We start from the raw sequence: 19,080 nt of genomic DNA, 5'->3' as shown, positions 1-19,080 counted from the left end.
ATGTCGATGGCCAAAGCACGGAACCATGTATCTTCATGTCGGCGTTTCAGAATTTCTGCTCTAATTTTATTTGTTCGAAGAGAAGAAGCTAAATTCATACCTTGAACTCTATACGGAATATTCTTCTGGCAGAGAAGAAAAATTAAAAACTTTCACAGAATTTACGTTGACTAATTTTCCAATGGAAAAATAAAGTACACAAAAACACTATCACAACACACAACAATCACAATGACAATTATATGGGGCCTCCTCAAGAAAGGATCTGTTTGAGGAACAATTGGACCACATTTTGCAATTGGGACCTAGAATTTCTGGCTCATTCTAGAATCAACACATGTGCCATTAGTTTCCCTGACTAGTAGGTGTTTTTATCTTTGAGCCAAAGCTTGTAGTTCCTTATTGCAAAATGTAGTCCAAGTATAAATACGCCCCTCTGTAATGACATTTTCTGAATATACAGAGCAACCAATGGCAAAAATACGTCCTTTCCCAGATGAAAGAAAGTAACTCCATTCCAAAATTGCAAAATCAACCCAAATGATTCAATTTATGAACAGAATGTGACCGTGCAACTTTGGTCTAAAATTCAGCTGATTTTTTCATGTAATCGGAAGAAAAATCTGCGAAATTTTAGCCTCAAACGCTCAATAGTTGTACAGTAAAAATACAAATGGTGGCAAGAACTTTCGCTTTGTTGTAATGTACTTACATTGGAAAACATCATCGTCCACTGTACATTTGTATATTTATCATTATATTTGTACATTTTTATCTCTACTTTTACATTTATCGTCCGGGAAAACGACGACTTGGGAGATGATCCGGGCGGATCTATGAGTATCAGTGCTTGACTGGATGAAGGGGTTTAATTCGAGCCTGACGCGTCAGTCCGCGGCCCAACTGACAAAAGGGCGTAACTGCAAATTAAGACGAGCCCTGAAAAGCGTTGAGTTGTATGGAGGAAAGGGTTCATTGGAAAATGTAGTTACGCCCTTTTGCCAGGAGAACGACGTGTCGTGAGCCGAACCTGTGCAAACATCTCCGAGCCGCGTTTTGCGCGACACGATCGGAGCGAACGAGCGCGACACCGGCTTAATCTACGGAAGCAGCGGCGAGGCGAGAATGATCGATTTTCGATATTTCCTCATTTGAATCTATGGTAAAGAATCGATTATCAAGGTGTTCGTTGCAAACATTCTGTCAATCGATCCTTTTCCACTGGTTTAAACGGTAGATCAAGCGGTTTATCGCAAAAGCACGCCACGCCACTGAACGAAAGCCAATGTGCATCGCGTCGTATCCACCCTCCATCACCCCCTTGCTAAGGAAGAACGCCGTATGAGCCATCAGGCGTTGCCAAATCTCCTATTCAAAAATCACGAATTTTCAGGAAAATTTGTAAATATTCCTCTTCCGATTTTTTAGAAGATTTCGTTCGTAATTTGATCTGAAAAGTCTGAAAATTTCAAGGGAAATTATCTTAACTGTATGCTTCAAATATATATTATCTAAAAGGAAATTCGGCAACATTCGAATGCTCATACGGCGTTTTTACTTAGCGCGGCAGATCGCCGCGACCCAAAGCGAGGATCAGGATCCCGCCAAGTTTATCCCGCCGGTCAACCCGTCAAACTCGCACTGAGATGTCACCGTCCCTCGGGATTAGGACTTCAGTCCATTGAGGCGAAATCAGTATAGGGATATTTGCCCCATCGCGCGTTAGGTTGAGAAACCGGATTTTTTTCTGACAGGGATCTCTCTCTAAGCTCTGTGAGCTGATTATTGAACTTGATAGACAAAGCGATGGACAATGAAGAAAAAGAGAAAATTGAGTGATCCTATTGAACGGATGAAACAGATGTATTTTTTTTTGGACTACGGAGAAAAATGATAGACTTACCAGAGGGTTAGTTCACGTTACTTAGCCTATGATGATTTATCTCCTTTGACTATTGCGCAACCACCCGTTTCTTCCAGTAGGATTTCTCTATTTTCTCCTTACCTATAGTATTGCTTATCAATTTCTATAATTAGCCTGCTGTTTTCGCGATCAAAATTTTAAGTTTCAAGGTTAGAAATTGGCAGAAAAGGGCGATATTTTACTCCATAAGTTGACTCTCTGGTAGATTTATACCTCTAAGCTAATGACGTTTTATTTGAAACAACCACGAATACGGGTTTGAACTATGTTATTTTTTTTAAATATCGTCATCGGTTGCGCATGATCTTTGGCTCTCACTGCTAAGAATGGCAGTGCTGTAAGGTTTTGTTGAAGAATTGCGTATTCACCAAAATGTAACCAAAATGTGTTTCTTGCCCAATCTCTCCGACCCCAATCTTGTGACCGTGGTTTATTACAAGAGATGGTACATAGGACATCCGTTAATTTTTTCGAACTTAGGTATGGAGAATGGGCCAGTAGGATGTAAACGCGCACTACTTAACGTGTTTCCCCATCAAAATTTCACGTAAAAAACGAATCACACAACGGGAAGTCTGGAAATCGATTCAATCACAAGATATAAGTTCTTACAGTAACATTGGTTAAATGGTAAAAAATACAAATGACGTGGCGTGCTTTGTGATGCATCGATTGGTCTGTCATTTAAACCAATGGAAAAGTATCGATAGACAGGGTGTTCGCAGCGAACACCTTAATAATCGATTCTTTACCACAGGATTAAATGGCATATCAATCGATACATCGCAATTCACGCCACGCCACTGAAATGACGTCATTTGTATGATCTAACTTCCATTTAATCCATCTACAAATACTTGTAATGTCTTGTTCAGGGATTGATTTCTGAGCTTCTCGTTGTATGAATCGTTGTTTACGCAAAGTTTCGGAGAGGAAGCATGTGACTTTTCTCCTAGTTCAGACTTTGTCAAGTACTCCATTGACGAAGGAATCAAGTTTTTTCTTGTTTGCTCAAAACTACACGTTTGGCGGTTACGCCTATCTTCACACAGACTACATTTTGCAATCAGGGACTACATTTCCGGTTCGGTTTAGAAGCAACGCATGTACCATTAGTTTCCCTTAAGCTGGTTAAGGAACAATAACGCCTATCAGCAAACTAAAGAGTTTACGGAGCAAAGAAAAAATTTAGCCATTTTTGTAACCATGAGGTTTGACTTGCACTTTTTCAAACTTTATAGCGTCTGTTCAGTGCTTTGATGTGGAATTGGAAAAACGAAAAACATCAGCTTGCTAATTTCCTATACTGTAGAATGCGACAAAGTTGTTACCTCATTTTCGCAAAAATTTTCAGCTAGGCGGATTCGTTCCTTTGCCATTTTGCGAAGGAAGAACGCCGTATGAACATTAGAGAGTTGCCAAATTTCCCGGAATAAAACATGTATTTTTGAAGAAATGTATGTTTACTTTTCCTTAAAATTATCAATATTTTAGGTTTAATTGCGGAAAAAATCGTTTCAAAAATTTGAAGAAAAATATTCAGAACTTTCCCAGTAAATTCGTTGGTTTTTAAGAAAATATGGCAACGCCTTAATGTTCATACGGCGTTTTTCCTTAGCACGGTAGCATTGCTGTGGACATAACTATTTTAACGATTAGACGGAAATTGTGCTTCAAAATTGCAAAATGCAGCCCAAAACATTTCAATTTTTCATTTCTCTACAACTTTTATTGATTTTTGTCTGTGTTTTGTCTGATTTCAGCTGTGCGACATCTCGGTGCGTAACGGCGCTGGGTCCCCGCCCGGCGTGAGGCCTGCCATGGGGCGGAAGCGGGCTCCGACCTCCAGGGGGATCTCCGGGGGGCGCCCGTGCTCCTCCCCCTCCGCCTCCGCGTCATCAGCACCCCCGCCGCCATCGGCCGCGTCACCGCTGACGTCATCAACCCCCCGCCCCCGCCTTCGTCTTCCTCGCCCCGTCCCGGTCTCCGTCGCGTCTTCGGTTGACCCCCTCGGTGCCCCCCGACCCCGTCGCGTCTACGCCCAAGTGCCTCGACCCCCTCCCCTTCTGCACTAGTGCCCATCTCCGCTTCCTGCCCCCCACCCCCGCTTCGCCGCCCGCCTTTCGTCTTTCTCCCTGGTTTCTGAGGCTTCAACTCCGCCATGTCTCTCCTCAGCGTCACAGGTAAAGCCTACTTTTTATTCCTTCTACAGTGTGATATAAAAGTCCTTTACCGAGAGTGCCAGATTTCATCCCTGCACGGAGAAAAGAAACCTCGTGCGTGGGACCCGAAGTTTAGGTCATATGAATCTCTGAAGTTTTTAGATTGAGCATTTGAACACTCTAGGTCTATCTGTTGAGATCCGGATCACATATCTGAAACTTAAGTTCTTACATCTGAAGTGCTTCAGATGTGAGAACCGAAGTTTTTCGTATGTGAGAACCGAGGTTTCTTCGGATGTGAAAACCGAAGTACTTCAGATGTAAGAACTGAAGTTTCAGATGTGTGATCCAAACCTCAGCAGCTGGACCATAAGTTTCGGATGCTCAATCCGAAAACTTCAGAGATCCATATGACCTAAACTTCGGGTCCCACGCACGAAGTTTTTTTCTCCGAGTGTAATTTTTAAAAATTGCGACTAAGATTCTAAATCCTGTGAGTAATCCTAGGTCAATTTGAGGCTCATGTCCCGACACTTTTGGGCCCAGATCAAAATCTGAGGTAGAATTGCGAAACACGCGGGTTTTCTGCTATTCCGCACGAAACAGTTGAAAAGTTCCGATATTGAACTTTGGGATCCGGAACCATGTTTAGGCCCCTTTTTTAGCCAAAAAATTTGAGTATTGGCAAAACTTTATTATTTATGTTAAATATGCATCGTCAACTGCCAAATATCCAATAATTTCCCGATTCCGTGGAGGGGCCGATTTCCGCCCAAATCGCAACCCCTCCTTGGAAAGAGTTTTGGCATATTTCGGCTATGTTTTTTGTTCGATACAGGGAGAACGATTTTCTGTGAGATCGATGAAAAATGTTACTTGATTATTCCCGAATGAGAATTTTAGTTGAGTTAACATGACATCTCGTTTTAAACGGTATCTCTGTTCTTTCAAAGATACACCCGATTACTTCAAGGAGATGTCTCGTTGACTCAACGGAAATTTTCTCCCGGAAGTTATTAATTTGAAAATGTTTCCAAGTGTACATGTTGGGATTAGCAAACATATGACTAATACTTAGAGGCATATTTCTTAGTTCTTTCTAACCCTTTACTACTGTTTCGTCATTAAAGTACCATTCAATTAGCGAAACGACGGAAACAGACTTTTTGAAGTGCATTAAAAAGTAATGAACAGTTTTAATTGCTTCGTGTATACTTAACTGTCAGAATGCAAGGTAACAGCTAGCAATTTGTAGACCCACGAACCTTTGCGTGTTAAAATTTATTGCTAGTCATAACCGCTCGAGCCAGAAGTGAAATTAGACTCAGTTATTGAAAAATGATTTATTCAATAACAGGGTCCGTAGCTATTAGGAATCCAGGATTAAAGAAAAGTAGCTTTTCTGCTTTTTCTGCTTTTTTTTTGAACAGCCAGTTGTCTCACACTTCAAAAGTGACAATTTTTCTTTCTAAAATGCAAATTAGATCCTTTTTATTAAACTTAGTCCATTTTTACTTGTCAGTCTTTCAATAAAATCTTCCCTCTCTGAGAAAGACTGCCTAAATCCTAGTATTATCCTGAAAACTCAAATGTCATAGAAACACATGTTTGCATTCATCAATTGCCGAGCGATTTTGAGAGAGTTAAATTGAATAAAGAGTATACTTACCGTAGGACATTTTGGTGTATTTCTGTTAGAACTTTGATTTTTTAACATTTTAGCTTAAAAGTTTTTGACTTTTGAAATTGTAATTTTACTTTACGAATACCCCTCGTATGTTAGAACTTTGCACTTTTAACATTGTAGCTTTAAAAGTTTTTGACTTTTGAAATTGTAACAGTTATTTGCCGTTCTAATTAAAAGTTGGTAAATACAAGAAGGAAACATATGAAACTGTGCAGTCCAGTAATAATTATTTTTTCTTTTTGTTTGTTTCAGTGAAGAGAGCTTGCATCGTTGGAGTTGATGGTAAGCTCTTCTTTCTTTCCTATTCAGTCGTAATAATAATTACACATTTCTTTGCCCTAGATTATTGTCGAGGAAATTATTGTTTTCTTGCATGGAATCCAGCAACTGCCGAATTTTTATAGGGTGAATTTCTTTAGCGAGGCACATACGGGTTATCGAGTCTTTTTGAATAAGATTATCGAATCCATATAGAGAAGGAGAAGATGAGAATGAAATAGAGGAGGAGGAGGAAAAAGAATAACGGAAGAAGAGAAGAAAAAGATGCAGAAGAAAAAAAAGAGGAAAAGAATATGTTACACATGAAAGAGGAGAAAAGTATGATGATAAGGGAGAAGATAAAGGGAAGAGGAAAAAATGGAGAAGGAGAAAAATATGGTGGAGAAGAAGGAAAAGTAAGAGAAGAGAAGGAGGAAGAGAAAAAGAACAAAATTAAGAAGGAGAAGAATACGAAGGTGAATTAAAACAGGAGGAAGAAGATATAGAAAAAGAAGGAGAAAACACTGAAAAAAGTAGCTTGGCTCAAGCATGATGATTCTTGCATTTGCCGCCAAGCATTTGTTTTATCTTGCTTTAAGCTGAATTTTTCTTGATACAAGAAAAATGATGCTTGGGTTAAGCAAAAAAGTAGTTTATATTAACCAGCAAAATTCTTGATCTAAGAAGAAATACTTCTTGGCGGCAAATTTAAGATTCTTTTTTTTTTCAGTGAAGGAAGAACACGAAGGAGAAAAAGAGGAAACGTAAGAAAAAATAGAAGAAGGGGAAGAAGAAAACTAATAACAAGGTCTCTAGGTCTTGATGAAAGCCCATCGGATAAGATGAAAGACAACCCTGCTGCGGCGTGTAAGGGCGGGGCGGGGGTGGGGGGTTAAAAATTTCAGGCCAGATGGCGGGTGGCGGGGTCCGGGTCCGGGGCACCGTTACCATCGCTGGCAACGATTGAAACCATTCATCGGCCAATTTCCTTCCCCTCGCCCACCCCCCTTCCCCACGATCAATATCAAGGCAAGTGTAACGAACGAGATAAAGATAAACGAGACTCGAGCGTTGCCCGTCCTTCCTCCATTCCAACGGCGGAACATCGCATCCCGTCGTCGTCACCCTCGCTGCCGCCAATGGGAACGATTCCGCTAATAATCTAAAAAGGGATCTCAAGCGGATTATCGAGTCGATAGTCGATTCAGCGACGGATACATTATAGCGTTTTTACCGTTTTGCGGCTGGATAATCGAACGTCATCAACCCTAATGTGACGGAGACGGGTCATTTCGTCGCTCCTCTGAGGAAAGGGCGTACCTGTATTCTCACATGAGCCCCGAAAAGCATAGGGTTTTACGGGGAGCAGGGCTCAAGCGGAAATCGAGGTACGTTCTTGCGTTTGACGACAGAGGAGCGACGATTCTGACAGGAGTTTTCGTATTTCGATTCGAGGGACGATGCAGGAAAAGAGGATGAAGGAAATGGAGAGGAGAGAGTTGGGAGGTGAGTAAAAAGGAGATGAATTAAAGAGAATGTTAAAGATGAGGGAAAAGAAAATCTTCCTCCTCGTCCTCAACTTTTTTCTCCTCATCTTGTTGTTCCTCTTCTTCCTCTCTCTATTGTTCTCATTAAAAAGAGAAAAACGAGTATGAAGTACGGTGGGAATCTTCGAATAAACGAAAGTGGATCTGTAATTTTATATTCCTTGAGGTAAACGGGCCTGAAAAGTTGATAAAGCGAAAGATGAAACTTACTAACTGCCAAGCAGTGTTATTTTCGGTTCGTTTTTGAGTCCACGATGTGAAGAGTATTCACTTCGGTCATGTCCCTCTGAATGTTCAAATGAGAAAATGAAAAAGGAAGGAATAGAAAAATAAATACATGAATAAATGAACGAGAGTTTCACTCCAAAAATGTTGAAGAGCCGGCGATGTAGGGTTGTAAACTAACTGAGAGTATCGAGTTTTAAACTGAAGGAAAAAAGAATAGGTAACTCGTTTGCGAAGTCTGACACTATAGAAAGCGTCAAGATAACATTCTAGGCCACTTCTGCCAACTTCGATTTTTTTTAATTTAGTAAATTTGACTGAAAATTTCAATTTTATGTCATAAAAAAACCCTTGGAACCTGTTTTCACTGAAATCGATCGGACAGAAGCCGAGATAACATATTAGGCCACACCCACCATTTTGGATTTTGAAATTTTGAAATTTTGAAATTTTGAGTTGAAATTAAGGTTGCCCGTCAGAAAATATCCGCTGGTGCCAAATTTCACAAAAATCTATCGAGCGGGAGCCGCATATCGTACAATTAAGAGGACTCTACACAGTGGTAAACGCGGCACCAGTCAATTTACAAACGTTAGGGCGCCTTCAATTGCGTGTGATACTGTGCAATACTTCTGTGGTGGAATAGTTGCTCAGGGCGCCTTTCAGATTATCGCCTCGAAGTGATTGCAGAAGATCTGTTCTTCTTTTCTTTCTACTTTTTTTTTCCTTTTTTCTCCTTCCAGATTTCTAGTATGTTCTCATCTGACCCAAGTTAGGAGTTCTTAACGTTGAATTTATAGCTGAAGCTGAAGCTGAATGAATTTAAAGCTGATAGCTTTATCTTAAAGCTGAAGCTAGGGTGCGACGCAACTCTATCTACAACGGGCTTTTTAAGCAGAATCCGTTTATTTTTCGGAAGAATTTAGCCGAAAATAAGTCGTGGAGTGACTTATCATCGCTTCTCTGACGCGAGGCCGTAACTTTATTTCCACGTGAGTCCCGAAAAGCGTCGAGTTATACGGAGAACAGGGCTCACGTGGAAACTAAGAAACGTCCTGACGCCGAAGGAGCGACGTTATCACCATATCAAAAGTTTGGCAAAGAACAGCGAACCGTTTCCCGTGCGCCCACATCTAAAACGAACTTTTTTTCGCGTGGGAAGATTTAATTTATAAGTTCTCCTCTATGTTTTCATTGAATTAACACAAGTTTATGTTACTACTTTGATGCAAGCAGATTAGGAAGAGCAGAAAACGAAGGGAGCGGTGTAACCTGCATCGACCCACTTCCCTTGTTTTTGGCGCCAAAGTCTAGAGCTTGAGCGTCCTACCTGGCCGCAAGGAGCTTTAAAACGTCGAACGTCGTTCTGCACGATTTCAATTCGGTGTACCCTGCGGAGGGCTTTTTGAGGGGATGACGTTTTTCCGTGTCATCGATTGATTGATTGACTGCTTGACGTTACTCGCATCATTTAAACAAATTCACGTTTTCGAATACAAATTACTCAATTTTCTCTAAAAAAAGTGTTCGAAAATCATATTATAAGAGAGATCGCCAAAAATTAAGTTGAGCAAATTGTACAGATTAATGGTTGAACTATTGTTCTTTAAAATAGTTTGGGCAGATCGCAAATAGTGGTGGGAAATTTTATTGAGTAATAGCCAGCGTTACTCGGCATCACGGGGGGGGGGGGGGGGGGGGGTTTTAGAGTGAAACGTTACGTAACGAGTTTAAGTGATTTATTTTCGAGTTTCTGTATAATATTTTTCGTCGGTCGTCCAAAGAAGTTTCAAAGAATTTCAAAAATATTCTCTGCAAATGTTTCAGTTTTCGTCACAAAGTGTAAACGTCAATCCACTCAGTAAATGTAAAAAGATATTTAGATCATTTTGTATCAAAATTTGGGGGGGGGGAGGGGGGGGTATGGGCAAGCGTCACGTAATTTTATGGGGGAGTCTAGCATAGCGTTAAGGAGCATCAACAAGAGGTGGAGGTTGTCTAAAAACAGTAAATTTAGCGTTACGTAATTAGGCGCGGCCCTTAGGCGAATTTTATTTGATTTGTGGCTCAACGCGTTGCTCATCAATCATTATTTGGTGAGAAGTAGCTGTGATTTCCGAAATTTCGCCTTACTTGATCATATTCCTTACATTTTTTATGCAGAGTCTCTGAATTCGTCATTTTCCTCACGAGAGAACATAACTACATTTCAGTGCTGCCAAATTTCTCCGCGCCAATTGCATCTTTACTCGGAGAATCATAGGCATTTCTAATTGAAAATTTTCCCAATTTTTCTCTTTATCTAATGCAAAAATTAGCAAAATTTTGGACAAAAATTGATCGGATACTTATTTTTTAAAAATTGAGTTGTTTGAGTCAATTTTACAACCGTGGAATAAAGTAACGTCCCTTCGTCAGGGAAACGACAAGTTGGACTGCATTTTGCAATTTGGAACTATAAATTCTGGCTCTGCTGGAAAAACACTAATGTGCATAGGGAAACCAAAGGCACATAGGTTGTTTTTAAACCAGGCAAGATTTTATAGTTCCAAATTGCAAAACGCAATCCAATTATAACTCTGGGCCCCTCTCTCTGCGGTCGATCCCAAATCTCTAAAAATTCCAACTCCCTCCTCGGAGTATACAGACCTACGATATTTTTGCCGTAGGAAGCGTGGGCGTGGGGTATTTTGGCGGGGGCCGGAATAAGCGGGGGCGCTCGGCAATATGGCCATTAACAAAGGGCGAAAGTCGAAGGAACTCCCTGCCGGAAACACCGCGCCGCGAATAAATTAGGCACCTCATTAAGCTTCCCGCTGAGGTCATTGCTCGCGTCTCGTTAACCGGAGACGCTTTGCCTCGTAAATCCTTTGATTTAGAAACTTCCGCGAGGAAGCATCTTTTTGCATTTATTTCCTCCCCTCCCCGCCCGTCACTCTCTATTTCATCCCCGCGATGCACATGCGGGGCTGTATCCAAAGTCCCTCTTTAAACATCTTCTTTCCTGAGGGATGCCTCCTATCGTTTGCTTTTGTTTTTTCTTGTATCAAGGGTATTTGTTGCTCGAGTAATTGAACTTCGTTTGCAATTGGGAATTACAATGTCTAACCTATTTGTAAAAACACTCACAGGGATAGGGAAACTAATGGTAAATACGTTGTTTTAAAACTCACTGAAAAAAAATAGCTTGGATCAAGCATGAGGATTCTTGAATTTGCCGCCAAGAATTTTTTTTATCTTACTTTAAGCTGACTTTTTCTTGATACAAGAAAAATAATGTTCGGGTTAAGCAAAAATGTAGCTTATATTAGCCAGAAAAATTCTGAAATACCTACTTCTTGGCGGCAAATTTAAGATTATTTTTTTTTCAGTGCCGAGTCAGATATTGCCGTTCCGAATTGCAACATGAAGTTTAATTTAACGAAACAGAACAAAAGAAAATGAGAAACCGAGCCTAAAGAGAAAGACAAGAAAAATACCTGGGACGTTTTGGGGGTGGTTTCAATCCCCTCTTTTATTCCTCGAAATTGCAAAAACTGCATTTATGCGGCTTGTCCTCCAAGCCCCTAATTCAGCAGAATGCCGCACTGTTTCAAATTGTTTCCTGTCATTTTGAAAAGAGGCCCTGTCGCTTTTAAGAGATTTTCGGTTGACTTAACGAGAATTCTCGCCCGGGAAAAATCTACTAGAAATTGTTTCTCAGTGCATTGATAAGTAAAAAAATAAATTTTTCGTTGGAATGTGGAAGTGACAGATGTGACTTTGTTCGCGTCTGCTCATCGCGGTCCAAATACGTCAAATTGAACGTCCCTCAAGCACGACCGCAATAAAGCACTTGGCGACCTTTTGAACCCTTGAAAATAATTTAAAAACTCATTCTAGATAGAGCTAGCCTCCCAGCCAATCACATTAAAGCCCCGGAGAAAGGGAGATGGAGTGAGTCGGTTTTTTGCCTGATTAAAATGTGCCCGTGAGGCTGGGGCTTGTTGCGCATATTTTACCGCCGGTGAGTGCCATTAAAGCCGCTTCGGTTGACAATGGAGAGGTAGACTTTTCAGAGAACTGCATCGGAACGTAGATATTTAATCATATTAAGTGGGATTAGATGCGCTTAGCGTCGAACATCCTTCGAATAATATCCCAGGCTTTTCGTATTTCATTACGATTCTGCTCCTCGGCTAATTATCTCCGACAGAATTCATCTCGCGATATCCTGCGCTTTCACGGTGTCTTCTTTCATTTCAAATTTTTGTATACTGAAAGAATTACGATTTTTTTTTCTTTTTTTTCAATTTTCTTTCATGTGAAAGAAAAAATGTTTGAGGTAAAAATTTTTTTGTCATCGATGATAAATTTTAGTTTCTCGAAATGATAAATAACGTATTTAAATTGAAAAAAATATTTGCATCAAAGAAAGTTTCTTTTATCGAAGGGCAGGTTTTTTATCCCCCTTTTTATCGTGAAAGCAAAGGCTCTTTTTAATGTTCTTAAAACAACCTCTATCGCAAATGATCAAATCTCATTCTCAATAATAAATATCTATATAGACGCGATGATAAAACCGATTTGAGTCTCACTCGACGTTTCTCTACTATGCCCATGAAAAACTATGTCATAAGCAAATGTCGTGAAAAGCCCATTTCCCATCGTAGTATTTCAAAATTTACATGTTTTCATTTCTTAAAAAGCTAATGAACTGGAATATCCCCATGATATTTTTTGTGGATCTATTTCAGTGAGTCAGGAAAATACATCAAACCTTTTGAAAAACTATTGGATACTTTTATTCAAAGAAAATAAAATACACAGTTTGAAAGTAGGTTTCCATACCCTTTTAAAAGTTTTTGAAAAGCAAAGGACTCTTTTATTCAGCCATTTCTTCTTTACTCTCAATCATTTTTGACCAGCCTTCGAGGCCTTCACCTCGTCCCCTCGAAAGCATAATTTGACTTCATTTTGAAGTAGGAACTGCTATCTCTGGCTTACTCCTGAAGTCATTTCCTTGCATAGGAAAATTATTTGCACGTATGATTTTTCTAAAATGAACCAAATATTGTAGCTCCTTATCCCCAAACTAGGGGGCACGCCCCCTGGCCGCTGCGCAGCCTCACCCCCAGGGAGCAATTCCCCTCCTCTGATTCTCGCTTAGCGGCCTGTCGTGAGTTAATCTAAATAGAGCGGCTATCAACATCTGCAAAAATTATGGAATCGTTTCAGTTGTATCGTAGAACGAACTGTGACGGAAAAAATCTTTAGGGGTCAGAGAGAATTTTTAAGCCTCCCTTCTTCCTTCTTGTAACGCATTTGTGAGATAGGTCCCTATCCTTGAACGCCTAGAAACAAAATGGCTGAGCACTCGCTCCTCGACCCCCCCCCCCTCCAGAGCGTTACATCATTTATGGACGGCCCCTTATTATGTAGTAATGAAGTAATGGTAGGGAACTAAAATTTCTAACCCATTCACAAGACGATTCCTCCAGATAGGGAAACCAAATGCACATCCACCGTATCTAAAATGAAAAGTAAAAGCTCTATAATGCAAAATTGTAGTCCAATTCATTTGACAATCGGCTGCATATTCCACTCTCGGTGCACCGAAGTATACCGCAGCACGGCGAATTTCACGAGGGCTTTTTTCGCTCTTTTTCCTCACCTCGGCGCGAGCATTCACTTTAACGCTGCATTGATAATTCATGCTGGCTAAGGGGGTTCTTCAGGAACGGGAAGGAAGCTTTCTCGAGGCGGGGTTGGAGGAGGGGGGAGGGTGCGAAGTTGAAGTTGGCTTGTTATTTAGCACCCGCGGTAGCGTGGCCTGGCGACGCGACGAGACCATAAGTTAATGGAGTTGAGTTGTTGCTCCCAATTTATGACTTACGATCAGAGGGAGTGACAGCGGTGGCGGGAGGGGGAGGGGGGATGAGGAAGGGGGAGGGTTTCGGGGGGACGTGAGCGAGGAGGAATCGGTGGGAAAGAGCATCTAGCCGAGACTTCAGCACTCAATTACGTCGCTGCAGCCGAGTTCCTAGTCCGGAGTCGAGAGATTTTCAAAAGGGGGAAAAGGGGTACTCTCCCGCTTTTGCATGTCGCACAGTGGAAGAAGCAGTGGAGAATTGGTACGAAATTTTTTATTGCTGCATCTGAGAGTGCCTTATGAGCTGCGTTTGCGGTATTTTTCATAATTTTTTTCTGATGAGGACAATTTTAGAGAAATACACAAAAATTTTAGAGAAATACACAAACTGATTGTGGTAGACGCACAAGTCGTATAGTCAGTAAGTTGGAGATGTAGCCAACGTGCGTTAAAATCAAGAAAACTGGAAAGATCCCTGTTTTAAAAAGCTCATTTGAGTACAATTTTCCCTCAAAAAGATACGCTATTTGGTGCGACACTAAAGCGACCGTTCAGGAAGGCAACTGCAGACGTGTTTCGGGTCTAATTGGGCCCAGATATCATCAGTGCAACGCAGCTTTCTGAATTTTTAAATTATGTTCTCGAATGAGCTTTTTACCTCTGTATTGATATTTTCATTTTTTTTTTTTTTTTTTTGGATTCTAATTCACATTGGCTACATTTTCAACTTACTGTCTGTAGAGAAATAGGTTTGAAAATAAGATAATCTGCCGCTTTGTTACGTCATTAGGGGGCATTTCCCGGTTAAAAACATGCATTTTAGCAGATTAAGTAATTTGGTCATATCTCCTCCTATAATTGTTCATTTTAGAAACCAAGGATACTTTAATGCTCAGTTCACTCAGTAGCTTCTTTCTTCACATTAAATTGTGCTTTGTGCGCCGGCACGGGCCAATCCTATTGGTCTCAGCCTCCGGCTTTGGGATTTATTCAAAATGACTTCCTTTCTTTATGCGCTCGGCTTCAGTGGCGTGGCGTGAATTGCGATGTATCGATTGTTATATCATTTAAACCTATGGTAAAGAATCGATTATTAAAGTGTTCGCTGCGATTGCCCTGTCTATCGATACTTTTCCATGGGTTTAAATGGCATAACAATCGATACATCGCAATTCACGCCACGCCACTGCTCGGCTTAAGGTCATCTTGTGTGGAGCACCGATGTAAGGATTTACCGCCGGATAAAGAAAAGACGGAATGGTTGAGCCGCTCTGCCTTGTTATATACCGAAAAAGGAGCGCAGTAATACCTCGATTATTAAATGACTAGGGGTTAAGCTCGGCGGCCGCTTAGCGGGCTAACCACCTCCTCCCCCGGCGTTGTGCGTTATGTGTTCCTCTTATAATTTTATATTTTCGAGTATGATTTGTGCCGAGGCCATGTTCTATATTGACAAATTCGGATATATTGAATCCCCCCAAATAATTTTGACAAATACGAGGGTTGTCCAGAAAGTAAGTTTATCTATTCAATGTCTCTTAAACTAAGATTGATAGAGAAAGTCGGTGAAAAGCCACTTCTTCCAGCTTTCTGAGGCGCTATAGATTTTTAAATTCAGTTCTACAGAATAGTGGAATTTTCTGAACCCACCTCTTCTCCGCGCGGGTCTGAAATTGCACTTTTCTAGATCTCTATCAACCTTTTAAACATCTGTAGCGCATTATAAAGCTGAGAGTGCTTCTTTTAACGCTTTTCTCTATCGATTTTAGTATAGGAGATGTTGAATAGGTAAACTTACTTTCTTACATTCCCTCGTATATATGTCATTTGAGGCTCTATTTGTAACCAGAACGCACAAACTTGGCCAATTTCCTAACGTGTTTGTTTGACATCATGATCATATAATTTGAAAAAACTAAACAAAGGAAATTACATATAAATTCGATTCTTGCCGAAGAAAACCGGTTTTCAACGAGTCAGGATACTCGTTTTTGATCAAAAACTCAACTTTAACTACTTCGATAAGCGGGTAATTCCCGTTAATCCAAGTATAAAGTCAATCTTGAGAAAATTAACCTAGAACCTCTTGTTTTAACTGTTTGAGAGGCGTGCTATTTCCTGACTAATAAAGACTTCGCATTCAGCAAAAGGTAACCAGCTCTCTTACCAGCTACGAGTATTTTTAAAGTCACGCAACTTCTTTGCTTTGATAGTCACTGAATGTATGAACAGGAAGGAAAGTTACCCAATCGATGTCCTTTAAAATTAATAATTTTTGGTACAAAAACGAAATATACGTGTAATATTCAAGGCATTTTGGGATAAAGATGGAGAGCCTCAATTTTTACAAAATTGCATTCCAGCTTGTTCCCTTCTAATAAATGTGATCAAAATAAAATAATTGAAAAGGAGAGAGAGAAACTCTAATGAATGAATATCAAAACAAACTGCTCCAGCAATCTAGCTGAGGAATCTACTCAGGCAAAAAGTCATGAATATTCAAGAGATTAATTATTTAATTAAAATGATGATCTTCGTACTTTCAGAGAAATGAGGGTTAAATAAATTAGGTGACGCAGTTGCATAATATGAAGTTTTAAGACGAGTGAGATGTGCATCTGTCTTTGTAGCGACGAAATTGCATAGTGCATCGCATCGGCAGTAATAAATACAGCAAATTTCACCCAATTTCGTACTATGTTCTTGTAGTTCGTTGTTTATTCTTAATTTGGCCATGATTCTGATTCTTTTTCAATTTTTCAGGAAACCAGCTGGACTCTTATGTAACGTTAAAATTGCAAAATGTGAAGTCTACGACGGTCACGGTTAAGGGACCCAACCCTGCGTGGGAACAAGACTTCTTATTGTGAGTTCATTTGCCTACTTTTCCTATCCTATCCTTTATTACAAAATTTACGGTGCATGCTCAAATTTCAATAATAGATCATTTGTCGGAGAGTAAAAACATTCCATTATGTTTATGTTAAGGAGAGATGATTAATCGTTGGCCTCTTCTTTGTTTAATAAACGAATTTCATTTTGGAGGTTCGGAACTACTTTTGGGACCAAACCTCTTAACTGCCGTTTTACTTGAGCTCGGAACTTCCGATTCTGGAAAATTCAAGGAAAAATACCCGTACATTTCCTCGAAAATACATTTTTTATTCAGAAATAGTGGGGACATTTGGCAACTCTCGAATGTTCATACGACGTTCTTACCTTAGTACGGAAAATTGTTTGGGTTCATTTTATGAAGAGCATGTGTTTCCTTTTAAAAACACTCAATATACATATATACAGTATTGCAATGTACACAATTATTTTCCTTTAAAATTGGCAATTGTTTAGTTAGAAGCAAAAAATATTTGCTTCCTTGAGAGATTTTTTGGATACTAATGGAAAAGCAACATTTTTACAACACTGAAATCGCGCAGGTTCATTTTTGCTAAATGGGATCCAATTGAGCAATGCAGTTCCATTAAAAACGAGAGCAGAGATTGCAAAACAACGCGGGCGAGTTCCGAGTTTTGGCCGTTTCGGCGCGGGCACGCACTCGACGAGAGACCACGTGTCGTATACCTGTTACGCGCCTGGCGAGTGGCGGGCCATGCAAAACGCGGGCGTGTTCGTGCGTAAATACGCGCGACTCCGTCCCTGCCATCCCTGGCCCCATCCGCGGCCGGGCGAATCGATCCCTCCGCAAGTAACCAACAGCTGTTGGCAGTGGAGCAACTACCTGTAAGAGTGTTGGGCGTCGCGGCGGCGCGGCGAGGGGAGGGGGGATCCCTTCATCGCGCCCTGTGCAGCAGCAGCCTCGAGCTCGCCCGTAACGACGCCGCCGCCGGCGCGATGAGCTCCTGCTTCTGCTTCTGTTCGCCGCTTCTTGCATCGGGACGCGCGTTCGGCGTCGGGCTTAATCAATCCTCGCCATTAGTTCCCGGGGAAACCGCCAGGCCGCGCTCATAAAATCCGAGCGCAAACGGACTAATTGGATCGCACTTAGCAAAGAACCAGCGCGAGTAAAATGTAAAAATGGATCGAATTTAGCAAAATGGAACCAGCGCGATTACAATGTAAAAATGGATCGAATTTAGCAAAGAGGAACCAGCGCGACTACACTGTAAAAAGGATTGAATTTAGCAAAAAGGCACCAGCGCGATTACCATGTAAAAACGGATCGAATTTAGCAAAATTGAACCAGCGCGATCACAATGTAAAAATGGATCGAATTTAGCAAAAATGAACCAGCGCGACTACACTGTAAAAAGGGATTGAATTTAGCAAAAAGGCACCAGCGCGACTACACTGTAAAAAGGGATTGAATTTAGCAAAAAGGCACCAGCGATTACCATGTAAAAACGGATCGAATTTAGCAAAATGGAACCAGCGCGATCACAATGTAAAAATGGATCGAATTTAGCAAAAATGAACCAGCGCGATTACAATGTAAAAATGGATCGAATTTAGCAAAGAGGAACCAGCGCGACTACACTGTAAAAAGGGATTGAATTTAGCAAAAAGGCACCAGCGCAATTACCATGTAAAAACGGATCGAATTTAGCAAAATTGAACCAGCGTGATGACAGTGTAAAAATGGATCGAATTTAGCGAAAAGGAACCAGCACGATTACAATGTAAAAAGGGATCGAATTTAGCAAAAAGGAACCAGCGCGATTACAATGTAAAAATGGATCGAATTTAGCGAAAAGAAACCAGCGCGATTACAATGTACAAATGGATCGAATTTAGCGAGAAGGAACCAGTGTTATTACAATGTACAAATGGATCGAATTTAGCAAAAAGGAGCCAGCGCGACTACAATATAAGAAGGGATCGAATTTTGCTAAAAGGAACTAGCGCGACTACAATGTAAAAATGGATCGAGTTTAGCAAAAAGGAACCAGCGCGATTACAATCTAAAAATGGATCGAATTTAGCAAAAAGAAACCAGCGCGATTTCAATGTAAAAATGGATCGAATTTAGCAAAAAGGAACCAGCGCGATTACAGTGTTGTTAAAATGTTATTCTTCTTCATAATTGATGACACCGCACCAAGAACAGCCTATAGGCGTATAGGTCGTTATTATACGCCCATCTGCTTTTCGGATTCCACGTACCCTGGACTATGCTGTGGTAGCGATAGAATATAGATAGGTAACGGCTCGAGGTCGAAAAACCTTTTTTTCCCGAGTGAAGTCAGGCCTCTGGATCGATGGGTGCAAGAACGACCTATAAACGGGCCTATAACGTGCTAGTTACCCCGTCCTTTACTCACTATTGATATTCTTTCATTTTGCGTTAATCATGCGTGATTAAAATGATTTATACTTCATATTGCCACCAAAATGACTGTTGGGCGTAATAATGGCCTATAAACCGCGCTTTTTTAAATTAAATATATGAGAGTATAAACCTAAAGTGTATC

The 19,080-nt window shown here is 40.6% G+C and overlaps 1 protein-coding gene across 2 annotated transcripts in view; it reads left to right on the top strand.

Annotated features, from left to right (window-relative positions):
* unc-13 overlaps positions 1 to 19,080 on the top strand; it is a 441,250-nt gene that overhangs the window by 30,370 nt on the left and 391,800 nt on the right. For both annotated transcript variants that reach the window (XM_072299723.1, XM_072299724.1), the window contains exons 2-4: positions 3,688 to 4,107; positions 6,026 to 6,055; positions 16,418 to 16,520. In XM_072299723.1, the coding sequence (XP_072155824.1) occupies positions 4,086 to 4,107; positions 6,026 to 6,055; positions 16,418 to 16,520 (155 nt within the window). In that variant the 5' untranslated portion in view covers positions 3,688 to 4,085. The remainder of the gene's footprint in view (positions 1 to 3,687; positions 4,108 to 6,025; positions 6,056 to 16,417; positions 16,521 to 19,080) is intronic.

The sequence above is a fragment of the Bemisia tabaci genome, chromosome 4 (assembly GCF_918797505.1).
Source record: "Bemisia tabaci chromosome 4, PGI_BMITA_v3".
Lineage (NCBI taxonomy): Eukaryota > Metazoa > Arthropoda > Insecta > Hemiptera > Aleyrodidae > Bemisia > Bemisia tabaci.
Note: the sequence above shows the minus strand (reverse complement) of the source record. Positions and strands in the feature narration are given on the sequence as shown.